Genomic DNA, 19,860 nt, shown 5'->3' on the forward strand with positions numbered 1-19,860 from the left:
TTACACCCGTAAAGTGAGGGGGGGTAGATTTGGTTTGTGAGGTTGGTGTTTTTTATCAGGGAGATGAATGTACATAGTGTGTACACTGTACACTCTCTATAAATGTCACTTCTCAGGGAAGACATTTTATTAATCTTACTTCACGCGTGTATGCTTACAAAGTTATGCTCGCGAGCAACAAGTCCCGAAAGGTTTTAAATTTTAAACGTTCTATCTGAATGATTTAAAACGTTCGCAAACCGCAAACTTTAATACACTGTTTACCTTCATCTCTTAAGTGGGTATTGGATAACTTATTCGACTTATACAGGTAGGTAACATAGGAAACTGTTCAAGGATCAAGGAAATACTTGGAAATTATACGCACTATGCTCTTACTATATATACTATGTATACCGGAAGCGAGAAATTTTTATGTCTCTAGGGTATAGAGCTGCGAAGATCTGACATTGCAAAATTTATCCTCTAAAATGATATCGAATTGTTAGTTTTCAATTACACGAAAAAAAAACAATCCCTCGTTCTAGTCTTTATCCACAAGGCCCATTTTTCCATTCCTTTTTTTATTTCTGATGATCCATCTTTCCATCTAGAAAATCCACGAGCCGCGCTTCGTCTATTCACTAAATAATTTCAATCACAATAATTATCAAAATCCAATTTGAGACACTTCCTCAAATTCTAAAAATACCATTCAAAAACATCAAAGTATTATACAGGATTTTCATCATTTTTTTTATGGAAAAAAAATTTAAGATGGAGCTTTGCAGCTCTGAAAAATATTCGGAACTGAATTTCTCTTCAAAATAGCTACCTATTCTAATTAATCACCGATCACAAATTTTCAAGCTAATTTTTTTCTCCATTTTTTCCATTACAAAATATTTCTATCTAGAAAAATACATAATCAAAGCGCAACGTCCTCTCTATCTATGTAATATCATTTAAATTTCACGACAAATCTCGTAATTAGTTACCTTTTCACGAAAAATTTCTTCTTTCTCATTAGCTTAGCATCGTAGTTACCTATTTTAGTAAGAGTACAAAACACAATGTTTCAACAACTTAGACAGTACGTTGATTTGCCTCTTCGTGTACCTATTACTTATCTCAAAAATACATCTCTTTTTTTTTCTCGAGCAGGAAAAGGTAAGAGGAATAGTTAAAAGGAAAGACTGTTGTCCCTGGAGCAACGATAAAAATTTTCCAAATACATTACTGTTTCCTTTTTACTCGTTCGCGTTCTGATCACGTGTATAAAAAAAGAAAAAGAAAAAATAAAGACGAATATTTTTACATAACTACTATATAACAAGAAGAAATTGAAAATTTCTCTCGCCTCGCCTCTTATAAAGCTTATTTACTCGAATTCAACTTTGTTAGAATAAGAATTCGGTATACCTAATCATTTTGTATTCGTGCTTTTTACCTGTATACCTACCTACTATAGGGATTCATCTGTGATTATTTTGATATTTAAAATCCATCGACGTTCGCGTAATCATCACGTTTACAAATATATGTATCTACTCGAGGTATGTACTTTTCCGATACCATAAACCTCTTTCGAATACGCTGGGGAGCATTAAATTTTCAAAACTATGGACGCTTTTTGCCGTAGGTGTGTTAACGCTTCGAACAGTGTTGTTCGCCTAATGGATTTGCGTTAAATTAAAGTAAACCGACATAAAACCGTTTTTAGAAGTTAACAACGGTTCGAGGCGCCAGTGGTACATGGCAATTTGGGCAATTTATCGTTTGTTTCTCAAAAAAATATTTATTATCTTTGTTGCTGTAGTTTTATCGATGTGAATTTTACTCCAAGAATTTGAAATTTTAGACGGGCAACTTGAATACGAGTGCTTACGCTTACTACTTGGACTTCCATACCTACGAATACGACATCGAGGATAAAAAGAAACAAGAGATAATTAATAATTCATTTTCGACTCGAAAATGGTAAAAGTGGAGAAAGTAGCCTTCGTTGTTTCGAGGTGTTTACATTATTTTCGTACAATTCTAAAGAATTACTTCGACGTAATGTTGTGCTATGAAAATGTATTTTCACAAGAGTCGAGACGGTTGGTCTTAATTAAAAAGATGTTCCGAAGTTTGCTATTCTTAAAGATGATTTAATAATGCTTGCAAAAAAAAAAAAAAAACAACACCCAATATTGTCTCGACCTTTCACTAAGGTCTCAATTATAAATCTGTTCGATCGAACTGAAAGCAATTTTGCGACTGATATTTGCCCATCTGCTCTATTTTCTGAGGTTTTACTTGTGTCTTGAAAAAATGTATGTACCCCTCCCCCTCTACTAAATAACTGTGTAGAAGAAATTCTAAAACAAAAGATGTTTTCGATTGAGAAACTTATCCGTAATTCGAGTTCCGATTAAAAACCAAATTGGAGAATCACAGAATCCGCGTAGAAACTTTTGAAATTCGGTTTTTTACTTTTTTGAACAAAGAATCACCCACAATACCTGAAGCAGATTTTGTTGGGAAACCGGATTGAGCATTTATATTTTCGATTATCACTGATTGTTTTCACCTCCCTCTCTCGATAGATTCATTCACTCTTCGTACCTATACCCCTCAATACTCAATAGCTTCAAGCAAGACCGACTTTGATTTTTTTTCCTAGTCCATTTTTTCAAAAAATGGTTCAACAAATTCGAGTGTATCGTAATTCAAGTTATGTAGAGAGGCTCTTCTTTCGAATAAACCAAAAAAAATTTCAATTTTCAAGTTCGTTGAACAAAATTGTACCAAGAAACTTCCTACTTCATTTTCTAAGTATTACAAATTTTAGAAATCAACATTTTAGGTTTTTTCTTTTAAAAAACACCAGACCTACTTCACTTGTTCTAGCAAGAGAAGTACCCCACCGATAGAAAAATTTTCGAACCAGACTGAGCTAAATCAAAAGAGCATGCAAACATACGTCACTATTAAAAATTTCAAGCGCTGCAGAGATTTTTCAATTTTTGGTGAATTTTTAAAAATTAAAGGGCCAAAAACGCGAAAAAAATTTAAATTTTATCAAATTGACTTGGAAAGCTGTGGGATGCATCCTATTTTCGGGCCCCTCAAACGATTGAAAACACTTTCGAATCGTTTTGAGCAGTTCTTGGTCGAAACTGTTCATTTCTCCAACAATATTTTATAATTTAAAATTTAAAAAAATTCACTCACTATACATCCTATAGTACCCGTCCATCTGACGAAAAAAACTGAAATTCAGTATAGTATACCTATGTTTCATTTTCGACTTCTGAGTTGAATAGAGATAGTTTTATTAAGCAATTTCGGAGCCTCCAGCAAGCGTTTGGACAGCAAAATTTGCATCGAAGTAGTCAAATTCCAAAATAGTACCATTGATATCCACTAATTTTCTTTTTTGACTTTCCCTTCCCGTTTCATTCCCATTAAAGTGGAATTTAACTAAATCACTTCTTTCCAATTTTTTTTCAGTAAAAAATCAAAAAAAAAATTATAACGACCTAATACTCTTGAAACTATTTCAACAGGTACCTGAGAATCATTGAAATGTTTAAAAATGAAATCATCGTAATTATTTAACAAATATCAGCCAGATCTCAATCATTTACTGTCATAGGTAAGCATTAAAAACGATCAATTTGAAGAAAGAAAAAAAACATTTTTTCCCTTGACAATTTTGAAGAGATGCGAGTGATTTGAATAAAATCGAAAATCCGCTATCTTGGCATTCTTGCAAATTCCAAACAAAGGTACTTTCAACAAAATACTACACGTAGAAAGCCGCAGAAAAAGATATTCTTTCACATTGTCGTGTAAGCAAAACAGTTGGAAAAACTAAAACTTCTTGAAACAACGTCGAAACACACGCTTGCGTGCGAATATTACGTAAACTTGAGTGCGGTAGACGACGAAATCGCGAACATGCTGGCAAAATGTTCATTCATAACTCGTTTCACCTAACGACAAAGGTGTCCGCAAATTCGTTATTAGACGCGCGTATTTGACTACGATTTCGTCGATAGTAAAAAATTAAACGAATAAAAATCAACAAGTGCCTTATTTTTCTGATTCGAGATTAATCGCAAATGAAGTGAATTACCAAATTTCGATCGTGATGAGTGTTATTTTTCGCATAACTCAGTGCATTAAAATTCCTACTGATAAATCATCATTAATTACAATAAAAATGGTGACTTGAGTATTTTTGCAATTTCAAAAAGAAAATAATCACCGGTACGAAAATGGCCGCAGGTAATTATCAACATAGGTATAAATATTGTAATATGAAAAAATTACATTTCACGTGGATTGGCGCGTGTGAAGCAACAATAATATACACGCGGTAACGGAATCAAAAACCATTTACCAGCGAAAGGCTAGCAATAATTCATCGAAACTTTTCAATCGTACGGTATTTTATCTCGAGGGCCGTTGTCAGCTCGCATCATATATCATTTAGCCCGCATATTTAACCCAGAGAAATAGCGATAGTGTTGTCGTATACGCAATGTGTACAAAATGCATATCGTATATACTCTCAAAATTGTATACAAAAATTCAAAGTCCAACATTTCCTGAAAAAAAACCACTTGCCAGCGATCAATTATTTTCACCTTCGTATTTCTCTCACTGTCATAAAAATTAATTCCTTTTTTGCTGAGAATCCGTTTTGGCAAAATACTGGTGCGAATAAAAAACGAGATATTTAACCCTCACGCTATTTCATCATCTCGTATATAACTTGGATGCTGGTACGTAAGTACATTCGAAAAAAATGATATTTTTGCTACATCTGAGAAATGCTTTAATATTACGCTACCGCCGCTATCTTATGGTAATAAGCCTTCCAAGATTAACCTTTTACCGGTGCAAATTTGTGTTTTCGGCTAAATTATCACCCTTTTCATAAAATATGACTTTTGCACTTCGTAAACCTTACAATTTGCTTTTAAAATAAGTCCCAAAAACGAGGAAAAATATTCGAAGGCGGAATATTATTTTACAGGTGTATTACCTGGGGGACAAATTAACTTTTTCGCCATCATTATCCATTTTTCATGTTGAATTTTCGTCACTTGCAGGTACTTTTATTTTTCCAAAAGGAAATTTCATAGACAAGGCACTATTTTTTGAAAAATACAAATAGTAGGTATCTACCTATGTCCTATACATATACAGTATTATTATAATTTCTACAAAGGAAACGTTTCAAATAATATTCGTTTCTCATTTAAAAAAAAATACAAACGTGATTTTAAATAGAGGAGTCTTCAGAATTACTACACTGAACAATAGCTTAAATCTCTACATCCATTACCTATTCTCGAGAAAAATGAAACAAAATATACGAACCGGTACTTTCTATCTAATTCAAGAATGCGAACTCGTTAATAAGTGAAAAACAAAAATCAATAAGAAGAATTTTAAACCATCTTCGCGACTGAGTTATTAATTCATTTGAAATTATTTAAATTTTTTATTACCGTAAGTGGTAACTTTTTCAAACAGAAATAAGTAGCACTTGCAACGATAAAATATTTAAAGAAATTTGTTATCAACTCAACGTAACTGCAAGATGCAGCATTTCATCGAGCAGAAACACATTAAAATTGACAAGTCGTTTCTTCATATCAGTCAAGACGTGACAAAGAAAGCAAAACGAAACGAAAATTCAACAAATTCGTAACATTGGAAGATATTATTATTTTTCTAAAATATTTTATTCAAGAACAATACTTTTAAAAAAATTAAAGCAGAGAAAGAATGATTAAGTGTAAATGCTACTTAATACGGAAGATGATTCAATTTTTACACAATTTTGATATTAGATCCTCTCCCTATAAAAATTCAAAAAAAAAAAAAAAGTAAACAAACACATCCACAAACTATAAACCAAACAAGTGATCGTAACCACTAGGAAATGAAAGTCAGCGAATACTTTCAGCGCAAAGGATGAACAAAAAAAGTTTCATTCCAATCGTTAATCTTCTGACCATTCCCTTATTAAAATGAGTTATTAAAAATTCAGTTGTGTTTATTGATCAATTCCATACAAACTTATAAATCCGCAAAAAAAAAAAAATTAAAAACTGATCAACTGTTAAGTAAAAACCACTTACCCCTCTTCACCTTTAAAACACACGGTTGATATAAGCTCAAAACCCTCGATTTCCATTATGTTTTATTCAAAACGAAAATTCATTCAAAATACGACCGTTTTCACGAGAAAAAAAAGAGATGATATTCTTGGCAAAAATGAAAAAACTTAAACAAGAAATGCTATGATTTTAATGAAAAGAACAAATTTGCCGACGTCTTTTTTAAATTTCTATTTATTTTCACTTTTCTTTTTCCGCAAAACTCGGCTCATTTTCAATTTTTACAAACTAAATTGAATTTGCCATTTCCGTCATTAAAAAGGGAGGAAAAATGACGTTACCGCAGCGCTATAGTTTATTTTTTCTGTACAAATAAAAGAAACACATTTACTCTCATAGAATGACAATTAACGAAATAATTTTATATCTAACGACGTGACTATGAAAAATAGACATTTTCGAAGAAAAAAAAACAACTCGATATTACTTTCGTTATGTATTTAGCTCATCATAAACTCGGAGATGTCACGAAATACGAAATTAAATCTCGCACGACCGACTACAAAGTGTTTACAACTGGCCAACAGCTCTCATAAATTTTGCAATAATCAAACCATCAAAAATGTTTACTTCATCAAAATGATATACGCGATTTCGTCGATGAAACATTTACGACATTTCCTCCTAACCCCAGTGCACTTTTCTTCACAATCATTTCAACTGTAGGAATTATTACTCTACCCATTGTACGAGTATCTTGTTCGTAAGAACGTATACATAGGAAAATACATATATCGTCGAATGTATGTGCTTTCGTTCGTTGATACATAATATACCGCAGAAAATAAGACGAATGACGATGCTAAGAGAAAATTATGACTAGTAAAACGAGCGGTTATTTTTACGAATTGTGTGAAAAGTATTACACACTGTATTTCTCCCGGGCATACCATTTTTCAAAGACATTTTTCAAATAAAATTATTTGATGAGAAACGAATCCTAAAATCGGTTTTTTACCGTTTTTGATAAACCCCATGAAAAGAAATCCACTTGGATTTTTTCATTCTTGATAATAATATTTGTGTGATGTAGTAAAATGCAAAAATTTTCGGTAAAATTTATTACGTTGCTAATAAAATTCCTTGAGCTGGTTCATATAGCCCAGAAATCAAATTTACAAATCCGAAAGAATTTCTCAGCAAGACAATTTCTAGATTAATTCTATGAAAATTATTTTTCATTTTGAATTATTTCAGGGCAATTTCCTCCTACATTCATCATTTTACTTTTAAAAGTCAAGTTCCGTTTTTTTAAAATCTTGCGAACAATAAGTATCAAATCGGGGATGTCCATTCCTCAATTCACCTCATGATAAAATTTTAAAAATAATCCACGAGGAAGAGGAGAGATAATAAACGAGTAATAATTAGTTCAATCACTTCAAACACCAAATCAGTAAAATTTTAACATAGGACTGTCTCTACCAAACCCAATTTGGAGTTTAATAAATTGTTTATGGCTATATAGTAACAATTTTGTAACAGCTATGACTTACGACTTTGTCTATCTATACGAAAAAAGCAATAAGTACAGTACACATTCAAATGAAAGAATTGGAAATTTAAAACTAAGCCAGAAAACATTTTCTTTATGAACTCGTCAAAATGAACACAGGAAGTTGAAACATCGATTTAAACGTGTCATCCTAAGAATTCGAAAAGTTTCGGGATTTGTCATCCCCCTCTCCCACCCCCTGTCACCCTTCTTTGCAGTTTTTCGAAAAAGATATGAAAAAAGGATTTAGAAGGTTCAAAATATCTTGAATTAAACCACTAATCTCACGAACTTGTAACCATTTTTTAAAAATATATAAGTACATATTATTATTATTCTTCTTCATCTGAAAATTTTCTAAAAAAAATAAAATCAAAATCGGAATTAAAATGAACTCAAAAGGTACAAAAAATACTCAGAAGAAAACCAATTTAAGAAACCAATTTTTTTTGTACTATTCATTCTCTTGGTAATTCTGTAAGCAGATTCGTTCCGAACCAACAAAGGTCGCTGCTTCGTAAGAAATCGCGAATACGTCAAAATTACAAGGCTCCTCTTCTCATTTTTTACCAAATCGTAAAAACTAATTCATAAAAAATTGAAAAAAATAAAAATACCGAGCTACTTTTGGGCCCAGTTGATAACAATAAGTCATGAAGGATGAGAATTCGTGTTATTTGCGGCAAACTGGTTATGCAATTTTATTAACATCTTTAAAATATCACGATGATTCTCAAAGAATGATTTGAAGGAAAAACAACACCAGAAATTTACGTATAGACACAGGCAGAATATGATTTTGATTCAAAATTATCGTTTTTTTAAAATGGCGATTCGACATGACACTCACCTGCGTCTCCGGTTGGCATCCTAAGAGAGATTAAAAGCTTGAAGTTTATTTTCGTTAATTTACGATAATATGTTTAATGCTTCGCGATAACGTTAAAATATTAATTCATAAACTCGAGTCAACAACAGCACGTACCTATAACACTTTTGGCTAAATTTTAACTCGACTCGATTAATAAAATACATCTAAGCCACGTACACGCGCAAAACTACGTGTCATAATTAGACTTTTTAACACAGCAGGTATGGTCACCAGCGAGTACTTAATAAACGCAAACAACCTATGTTGAATATAACGCGAGAAGAAAAAGGAACAGTGACAATTTTCAACGACTTGATTCAAATTTAGTTAGTAATTTAATTAATTTAACAAACTTTTAATTGCAGTTAAGGAAAAACTTAGGTTAGAACAATCAGGAACCAGACGCCGATAAGCACAAGCTTGGGCGTCTTATAACCGAATGAAGTGAAGATATTAAGAAATACGCCGGTTAATTACTCGAAATCGCATCAAAAATTCATACGAAACCCGCCTGAAATGCGTATTCTTCGAGCAATTCCTTCACTTCACGTTTCGAGCTCATTTTAAAGATAGCGATCGATGCTGTGTCGACGGTACGAAAAGTAATTTCCAGGATGTAAATTACAATACTAGAAATTATGTATATCTATCTCGTTGACTGAATGAGATACCTATAAGTAATATTAGCAGTAGGTAGGTATTCGTTAAGATAATCAAAATATAGGTAGCAAAATTTTCATCCATACTGGGCTGTAGATATAGGTAGATTTTCACAACAACGACGATCTTTAAGAGGAAAATATACAATTAAAATAACTTCGACACCGTCGACATTATATACCTTACCTTACTTATATAATTTCATGAAAGAAACATTCCATCGATATCGAATCGGTGCAGTTTGAAAAACGAATTGTTATTTCGAAACAAGAAAGGATCCCAGTAATGTACATGGTTTTCTTATCTAACCATAAGAAACAAAACTTGTGTAAAGTTTACCGACTTACATCATATAATACTATATAAGAGGTAAAGGTACCTCTACCTTATCTATCAGCAAAAGTAAATCGAAGCTTTCGCTTAAATTTGCAACCAAACTTATTGCACAAATTGATACTAGAATTCGCCTTCGGTGGCGAAACCGACCGACCGGATTTCGAAGAACGTAAACATTATCATACCATTCTTGGCTTGGGTGAGATTTTTCTCAACCAATCTGCGAATATAAGCTCAAAGGGTATTATTTCAATTATGAAACACGATAAGTTTCCTTCCGGTTTGGATTAGGTAAAAGGTGCCAAAATGGATGATTAAACGGTGTACTTGATCTAACACATCGACAAATTCAATTTCTGTATAGAGTAGATTCGGTCGAAAATATAAAGTTCAGGTAGACCCTTGAAACGACAGCTAATAAAAAGAAAACAATTTGCGCCGGATTTACAAATTTCCACCGTGAAATGACATTGATCTGGAAAAGAAATTCTCCGAGGAATCTAATTTCCTAATCCCAATACCTCCGAGAATCACAAAGTACCTGAGTAAAATATAAATCAACCTACGACAAAAAAATATCTACCTAAATGAATCTCGATAAACTAAACTTATGTTTGAAATTCTTCCAATAATTTGATACCTACGTGAAAAGTTTCGTTTGTCCTCGTATGAAATTCACTTTCGTGAAAAAAAATTCTCTCTCACTTTTACCTCGAAACTGGTACAATGAAAGCAATACATAAACACTATGATAGCTGATGAAGTTTATTGATTCAATTTTATTCCTTTTAATACTATATTTTCAAAGCAAAATCGTTTTTACGAGAATGTCTCATGTTCCAAGCCGAAAAGGCCAGCCTTTTGTTTTATTTTGTCGCAAAACTTATTCGTAATGAGAAATTCTTCGGGCAATAGACGATGTTCGGAAATTCACGTCATATGCACTTTGATATATGTACCTTCTTTTTTACAATCGTGATTTATTACTCAATTTTTTTCTCTTTTATTTTGGCTTTTACGGTCATAGGATACGAAAAACAAGTTAAAGTTCGTTCAATTTTCGCCTCATTGACTTCTGAATGCATTTGAAAATCGGAAATACGATATATAATAGCAAGTAGAAAGCAAATATGATTACCGTTTACGGTATCTTAAACCTCGACAATGAACGATAGGTTCTGCATTTCGAACATATTCAAATTTGAATCGAGTAAAATCATCAACCGTGCCAATTTTTTTTTCTTAATGTAAATTTTACAGCATAAAACTCGTCGGAACGTTGTAGGAATATTTGCAGCTTTGTTCGTTAAATAATTTATTAGAAAAACTGCATTAGCTTATTAAAGATTCAAATTTTCTGATTACTCGTTTCATTGCAACCTGCACATACGAGTACGTATTTTACCTCATTAATGCAACAAACACACAAACAGCACAGAAATACACATTCAACAATTCTATGTTAACAACATTGTTTTCCAAGGTTTTTTTTTCATTAAGTGATTTTTAGCTTTTACTACCACACTCGTTCTACACATCACAAAAAAATTAACACAATTTTACGTACATTAACAAAACGTTCTTTTTTTATCCAAACAATAAGGATCCTATGCAGAATATCCAACAAAATAATTTATGCCAATTGATAAAATTGTAGATTTTTTTGAATTATATATCATATCATCAAAGACAAAATGTTTCAATATGATGCGATGCCCCAATAAAATCTCATCAGGAAAAATTACACACAGAGTGCGGATTTTAACACCCATAATTTTTTTTTATCTCATTCCAGGAGCACTGGCATTATCTCAATTAGAAATTTGAATACAAATAACATGAAAAGGAGTTGAAACGTAAGTAGGTATGTATTTACTGATATCAAATATCAGATTTTTTTAAATCCCTGCACATACTTGATTAATCTAATGGAATTTGAGTGAAAGAAGAATGAGTACAGATAGCTAAGAAAAATCGATTAATATCAGAAAAAATTGTAAACTGGATAAGTACTGCAAAATTTTTCTACAGATGTTCCATGTTGTTGCGGTTAAAAATTTTTCCATCACTTTATATTAATTTTTGATAAATTCGAGGTGTTTAAAAAAAATGGTGAGGAGTTCTAAATTTTTATCTAGGTATATTATTATGTCAGATAATCTTTTTACAATTGACTTCTCATCCTTCCTTTGATTCAGCGGACTCCAAATTTCCAATAATATTCTCCGGATAATGCAACTTTTCAATATGTATATTATTTCACTCTGTATGATAACATGATAAGAGAGATGTTCGCTTTTCACACAACTACCAGCACTCATCACAGTAGTTTTAGTTATCTATACTGTACACCATTTTCAATTTGTTTTGCATGAATTTTACAGAAAATCACAACCTTCTTTCACTATCACTAGTAGGTTACACTTGCATGCTCATAACATAAAAGCCACTACTTTTCACAACTTCCAATCTATCCTCATAAACAAGATCACATCAGACCACCAGGGTGTTTAACTGGGCAAAATATTTTTCAAAACCCTCGACTCTAATCTGAGAAAATTTCTACACGAGAAGTAAACGAATAGAAATTCAATATCACAATCGAATAAATTCCACCCATGTACCGTTTTATTCGTAAATACATAGCAGCGATAAACTATAAACAACAAAGGTGAAAAATTCGAACGAAATTGAAAGAATTTCGGGGCGAAAAACAATTCAAAAAAATCACACATATCGCGCTTACAACTTTAGTCTGAATTGTAAGCAACACAATGTGAAAATTAACAAAAGCTTTTCTTCCGACCACTACCACATAGGCAAAGTTGATACCACACGATGTGTAGGCACCTATTCAACACAATATCATTGAAATTCAAATTATAATTTAGGTAGGTATTTTTTACACAAAAAGCAACGAACAAACAACTCCTATAAATATAATATAAAAATCGCCTCGTTAAAACACCCCAGTTAAGAGTCTAATTTAACGAGAGAGAATCCAGCGTAGCAATTTAAAGAACGACGACTATACGGCTGAAATTACAAGTATGTTTCTTTCCATTCTCAAAAAGTCCGCAATATTTGTTTCTTGTACGTATTCTATGCCGTTAACAAACTCCTAACAAGTCCTACTACTAGTACACCGATATAATTTACAGCAAAATGTAGTCTTTTCTTTTTACATATTACCTCTACGACAAACGTTGCTGTTTTTATAGTTTCCTCCTTTTTGTACTCGAAAAATATTTATCAAAAAGTTTCCGGAATAATATTTCGTGCTAAGAATACTTCCACACCATACTGCGTCATATTGAAATCAAAAATGCATTTTCTCTCTCTCTCTCACACACTCTTCGGTACCATTTTAAACCAAAGATCACGATTTACGCAACGTGCTGGTATGACAGACACATTACTGGTAATTTTTTTTTTCGAACTCAAACAAGTTTTTATTTCTAACTCATGTCACGATTTTATTATTTGTATTCCTCATCACCTCGATAATTCGCGTTATTTACGAAGAAATTCTACAAAAACTAATAGCTTTCAAAGTACATCAAATTGTAGCATGAATTTCAACAGAAAAAAGTAGGTAAGTAGGTAGGTCCTAGGTATGTGCTTAAACGAAAAGAACACGTTGAAGCACTTCTTGACCATTTACAAGACAGCGATGGTTCCCCAGGGCCATTTCCAAACGTTGAAATAACCCTTAGAACTAAAATCAAACCAAATGGAACTTTCAAAAAAATCCACAACTGAGTGTATAAAAAAACAAATGATTCCCTATAACCAATAATAGTGTTAAAATTTGAATCATAACATCAACAACAGTTTTATACGCGGTGTTTCATAAATGTTAACACAGTTTCAATTCGGCGAATACGCAACTCGCCTAGAATTCAAGTGCGAAAGTTTTCTTAATTTTTGAATCCAAAGGGCTGAAGTGAAGAGTGAAGAGTGAAGAGTGAGTTCTTTAAACAATACTTATAATCTGTCTACGATGATTGAATCCTTAGCTAGAATTTTTTTGAGTTCGGTTCGACATCAAGAACCCCTGTGCTTTCCAGAGCAATTTTGAATCCCATTTTGAAAACATGTTTTCTAAAAAGAGAAAAAAACGAATCTTTGACGTAATTTTTTCAAAAAAATGTTAGCTTTAATATTTTAAACTTTACTTTCACCATAAAAATGTAACCCACTTTGAACTTTTTGAATTCTATATCATTCATTTACATATTTTAAATCGCCTCAATCGCCTGTTTCAAGTTCAATAATACGTTCGTCTTCCTCTCCCGTACAGTTTAGAGCAAAATTAATCGTATGTTTAAGCTACTTTACAAAACAGTAGAGAGAAGCTCGAAAAAATCCTAGTCGAATTGTAGGAATCTATGTAATTTCATTCACTTTTAGTTCGAGTTAACCAATGGAATAGTTTTTGTTGCATTGATAGAAAAATTTGAGGTAAAAAATAGGTACCGACGAACCATCTCATATACCTACTGAAGGATTTTTGGAAATTCGAACGTAGAAATGTATTGAGCATGGTGCTAGATAAAAACATCTCAATTCGGCAGATAAATTTCAATTTACGTAGGTAGGTCTAAGTATAGGTACCATGAATCACATTTAACGAATCGAATATTTAATAATTCAGTTCCTAAATGGAAAGTACCAAATATGTACTCCAATCTAATCAGTGCTGGTGCAACGATTTTTTCTTGAAGAGGGATAGTTGGGTTCAAACCAAGTAATTTTGCCATCCTATTTTTTCGGGCGAGGAGGGGAAATAAAATTTTCCGAAGGTATAAACCAAATAACTATGTCATATATTTATTTGTTTTTTTAAAAGGACCCAACGCGACTGAACTTTGTCTGGAAGGTGGTATTTCGAGCAAATAGTGTACGAATATATCAAAAATGTAGACTTGCAGAGCAAAACAAAAAACCCTCTTCCTCTCAAAAAAGATGAAAAAAATAAAGTGATAAGTATGTGCCCACGTGAAGGCATGGACGTAAAATTTTGAATACCTACTTTCGAAGTTTTCTTTTTTTTTTAAAATTTTAGAACAAGCAAGATATACCTAGTTAGGTGTGTATGTGTAATCGGCATCTCCTCGAGTGAAACAAGAGCGCAAAAATGCTTGAAAATCACCAACCACGTTTTACCATCAAAACTTTTTATCAAAAAAAAAAAAAAAAAAAAAAACTGGTCTCTGGAGAAGATTATCACCCAAATTCTCCCCCCCCCCCCAAATAAAACCGACACTGACTCCAATTTAATTGAATTTTTAGGAATTCGCTTAGATACGAGTAATTATTAAACCATACGAATCAAAATACCTAAGTATTGGAAAGTATTCAGAAATTAGAAATAGAAACGCATAGAAACTTCACGAAACGAGAAATCAAACATGTTTCCCAGCAAAGATTAATCGAAAATGTTGCACATAATGAAATGTCGCCAAATTACCACCGTCAGTTCTTGTTGCACGTTCCAATTTTACGTCGATTTATAGCCTATCATTTGGTCGCATTGAACGAAAAAAAAAGAAGAAAGTTACAAGCTGTAGAATATTGATATGTCACCGTAATAAAACAAATGATCGTGAAGAATATCAAGTCGAAGAAAAAAACAATACAGAGCACTTATTTTTACCCTTATCAGTTGCATCGGATGCTATTGACTAAAGTCTTAAACTTTGTGTTTTTTATTTGGCCAAGTTTCGTTTCGAATTTTATTTCAAAAAATGCGATTGTGGAACTTGGTACGGCTGCGTTTGAAGACCAATTTCCGTATGATGACAACGAATGAAAATTACAGTAGAAGCCAATGTTATAAAAATCAAATCGAGTTGCACTTTTCCCAAATGACACGAATCAGTTCTCGATTTGTAACGACGATGAAGAAAATAACTGTATTCGAATGCATTCAATTTTCAATTAAACTAATCCTAACAAGTTTCTCGAAATAATCGTGTAACATTAAAATTACACTACTAATTACTTTATGATTACAGAGTCAACTTGGCCACTGATTAGGTAAGTACCATACTGCAGATTCGGGAGAATTTTGCTAATAAGTAAAAAAAAATTATTTCATTACCTACTGAAACTCACTTCTAGTTTTTTTTTCTCCTATGTATTTGATGTTTAAATTGGAACATTCCCACTTTTCAGGTAAAATGCGATAAGCGCAGTATATCGATACAGCAGGTTATAAAAATGAGATATGGCAAAAAAAGGAACTAAATATTCCTATGAGAAAACTGTGCTTCTTATTTTCAAGTATCACACATACAGCATTTTTTTAATTTTTTCAAATAGAAAAAGATGCGAGTTATACGTTTTCATTTTATACCTATACCTACCTACCTACATACCTACCTACCTACCTACGTACGTATACGTAATATAAAGTAGGTACATATTTCTACGAGTATAATACCAGATCTTCTATAATTATAAACTTGCGACTTGAACATCTCAAAACGAATTTATATATTTTATATTCTATTTTCACTCACTTTCAAGATAAACTTTTTTCACTGTTTTCAGATTTGAAAAAAAAAGATAGGCTGTTATAGAACCTTTAAATGAAAATAGAGATAGTTATATATCTTTAAATATTCTACAAACTTCACTATAAAATGTATACATTGCAAGATCACTTTCCATTTCTCCGGTATTTTGAAAATCAGTCAACTCGAAAATTTTCAAAAAAACGAAACAGTAAAATTAACAAATTCACCTGCAGATAAGAATTAAGTTGGCGACAAAGTATTACGCGAAAGTATTAGGCCAATTTAAACCCCATCTTCACGAAATTACCGTCTATCTCACACATGAAAATTTACAAACTCGACAAACTGTTTAACATATCATTCGTTGTGATATTTTCCAGACGGTTGATTTTTACCGTTATACTTGTCATTTCGTTTCAAAGGATTAGACAACATGGCGAATAATCCCCTCTTAACTTCCCTACATTAAACGTAATTCTTCATCCGAAAATTTTCTACGAGCTGAAAAACATTGACCCAGCCCCACGGTAATCTTAAAAACGATTTTATGACCATTAACTTCTCAAATTCATCGCCTAATTATTTCATTTATAGTCGGGTCGAGAGGTTATACAAATTTAAAACAATGACTCGTTAAATGAAATTATACAAACCCAAAACCCTCTTTAACGCAAACCCTACCATACAAATTACTTTTTCGTAAAACGACGCACATGCCAGAAAAATATAACTTGTAATTGGTGGTAAAAATACCAACAAAAAAAAATGAAAACCTCGGTGTTATAAATCTAAAAGAACAATAGAAGGTAACCTTATTCCACTTTTTTGAGGCATATGAGTCACAATATAGAATCGCATTCCTAAGGGATAGACTCATCACTTGAATGCAAACAGGTACTAATTCAGAAAAATTCGCCATTGTAATTTTAATTTCGAAAGTTTGCGAAATGAAAATCTTGAATTTTTCAACAAATAAAAAAGCGTTATCTCAAGTTTTTGTAATTTTAAAGATCTATGAAATGAAAATTTTGAATTTTTCTGAAAAAACGCGTAATTTATGTTTTTATAATTTCGAAAGCTTGTAAAGATTAAAAGTGTTAGTTTTTCAAGAAATAAATTTCGCATGCATAAAAAAGTATTACATAATATAACTATGCATATAATTCTTACGTACTGAGACAAGTCAATTGAGATGGATTTTGTGTACAAGGCACGATTTTTTTGACGAGGTTTAGGTGAAATAAAAGTTGATGATTGTAGAAAGCGTTTCATTCCACTTTTCAAGTATGAAATTTATACGAAGGTAGTCCGAGGTATTTATAGCAACGTTCATATACACCAAATTTTGAGTTTTATAACAATGAGACATTTTTTTTATCATCTCAAAATTAGTTTAAGCCGAATGTGTGCCTTTTTCAAATCACGATGCTCACAGCGCGGTGGATAAGGTAGGCACATATGTAAATCGGCTCGTAAAAAGACACAATTTTTAATACATTCAAAATTCATTTTTACAAAATTGAAAATATTTGAATAAGGAAAAACAATTTCGCGGCAGGTTATTATTTTACATCTTAACGAGTGCGACATCTGAACAAACTAGGTATATATTTTCAAACGTTTCACTTTTTTTTCAGTACCTGGTAACTTTTTCAATTTCTGATTTAATAACACAACATGAGGCTTTCTCAACATTTTTCATCATTCGCGAAAGGAAAATATTTTCGCCAATAAAAAGTGAGCATTCATCGATACGTTGCGTATAACAGATGTGATTTGCAAATTCGTTGACGAATTTTTCTCACTCACATCATGTACACCTAAGTCACAAAATTGAGCATTGAAAAAATGATTGATTTTCAATCTATTTTTACAACGGGGTGATTTTCAATCTATTTTTACAACAGGGTTCGACTGTCTCATCTAAAGTTTGCCACAATTTAGATCCAAGTAGAAAACCTTTGAATAACAACAACGGATATTTAGACTACCATTCACGACAAATGAAGAGGATTAATAAACGGATTGCATACTTTCTAAATTAAAGAGGCTATTGGCAGCAAAGCCGAATTTTTACACGATGAATTTGATACTAATAAAATCATAAAATGACTTACTTATTCTCGTGCCTGGGTATACAAGATACATACTTAATATACCGTACTACTTAGCTAGCATAGCTACGCAAGTCAAAAATTGGTACTCACCTGAAATAAAAGAAAAAAATACCATTTAGATTATTTTATTTTAATCGTGTAGGTACAGTAGAGTGGAATCTACTTTTAGAAAATTCTACATGCCACATTTAAAATTTGCTTTTATATTTCTGAAATGAATGTATCTCTATCTACCTATGCATACCTAATAAATGCTCAAAAGCCCCGAGCTCAATTTTAGAATTCTAGACGAATAAGAAAGTAAAAAAATATTAGGTACGTACATAGTAATTTATTTCCCTTCTTTTCTTTACCGTTTGCAAAAGTACTTGCTACTTATTCTTACTTTAGAACGTTCAAATTAACTACGATAAACAAATTACTTCAATACGTGGTAAACCTTTTTGATCTGAATTCATTTTTCAGTCGATAACGTTCGCTCGTTAATCGAAGCTCTATTGCATGAAAAATATCCGATAAAGAATTATGTTCACAGAAGTACAGCAACAGTTCGCAAACATTTAAATTCTTTTCACGAATTTTGACGCTAGTTGGTAACTGTTCAATGATCAAGTAGAGACTACGTTTTCCCGCCAAATATACATACGAGTATACTTAACAGCGTTGGGTCGTTAATTATTCAAGTTGATGAATCAATAATTTTATTCATCACTTTAAGAAAGATCAAAATTAAGATTTTGGAGGGGTTAAAAATTTAAATATTTCGTCATTCTTTTTCATCAAAATTGATTCAGTTTGATAATTTCGATGCTCAAACAACTGGGAAAAGTAGCGAACAAAAGACAAAATTTGTCATTTGAACGACACAAACACAGCCTGAATTTCAAATACTCGTACAAGAGTCCACTAAAATTCAGAAATTGAATTTTTCAACCTTACAACTTTTTTCTCAACTTCTGTCATAGTAAGACGGTGAAAGAGTGTACTACATATACTTTTCCCCATCGAGAAAGCGTTTTTATAAAACTCAGTTTACAATAGTTGACTTCAAGCGATACAAGAAGTAGGCATATTTTTTCCTAAAAATGAGCAATTATAGGAGTTGAAAAATGCATTCTCAACGACACGACAATTACATGAGGTATTTTTGAAACATGATAATTTTTTCAATTTAAAAGCGAGAGAAAATAAAACGAAAAGGTTCTTAGAAACCACGAGACCTTTCTCTCAAAAGACATACCTTTATCGATACCTACGACCCAAAAAAAAGTAAATATGTTTAGGTGTAATTCACGTTGATAAATTTGGTAGAAGAAGGAAGGATCATTTCCACTTTCTGTAGTGTTTGAATGAATTTACCTCATTTACTACGGTATATAGAAAACCATTCGTTATTTTATTTATTTTATATAATTCGAATCGTCAACGAGATGATATTTTCAGTTTTCAATACGAAACTAATCTTATAAATGTTACGACACCTCATCTTTTATTTACTCTTACGTTTGGAAAAAGCAAAAGCCCTAAGCGTTAGAATTTTTAGCACATGGAAAGTTTACACTACACTTTTAAAGATCTCCAGTGTTTCATATTATAACAAAAAATTGAATTGAACTCGATCAAATTAATTTTTTAGCAAAAAATTTCGAACGATAAAATTTTTTTAAATTGTAAAAAACTTTCAATTTTTCCA

At 31.9% G+C, this 19,860-nt stretch overlaps 2 protein-coding genes across 4 annotated transcripts in view; one reads left to right on the top strand and one right to left on the bottom strand.

The window, feature by feature from the left end:
• LOC135840049 (midasin) overlaps window positions 1-19,860 on the bottom strand; it is a 78,892-nt gene that overhangs the window by 22,617 nt on the left and 36,415 nt on the right. The window lies entirely within an intron of this gene.
• LOC135840062 (uncharacterized) overlaps window positions 3,837-19,860 on the top strand; it is a 39,035-nt gene continuing 23,011 nt past the window's right edge. The window contains exons 1-2 of one of the 3 annotated variants that reach the window (XM_065356393.1): window positions 3,837-4,257; window positions 11,322-11,390. Coding sequence is in view for 1 of the 3 variants with exons in the window: in XM_065356392.1 (XP_065212464.1) it covers window positions 4,248-4,257 (10 nt within the window). In the remaining 2 variants the exon portion in view is untranslated. The remainder of the gene's footprint in view (window positions 4,258-11,321; window positions 11,391-19,860) is intronic. The other 2 variants (XM_065356394.1, XM_065356392.1) reach the window with 2 other exon arrangements.

The sequence above is a fragment of the Planococcus citri genome, chromosome 3, assembly GCF_950023065.1.
Source record: "Planococcus citri chromosome 3, ihPlaCitr1.1, whole genome shotgun sequence".
Taxonomy (NCBI): Eukaryota; Metazoa; Arthropoda; class Insecta; order Hemiptera; family Pseudococcidae; genus Planococcus; species Planococcus citri.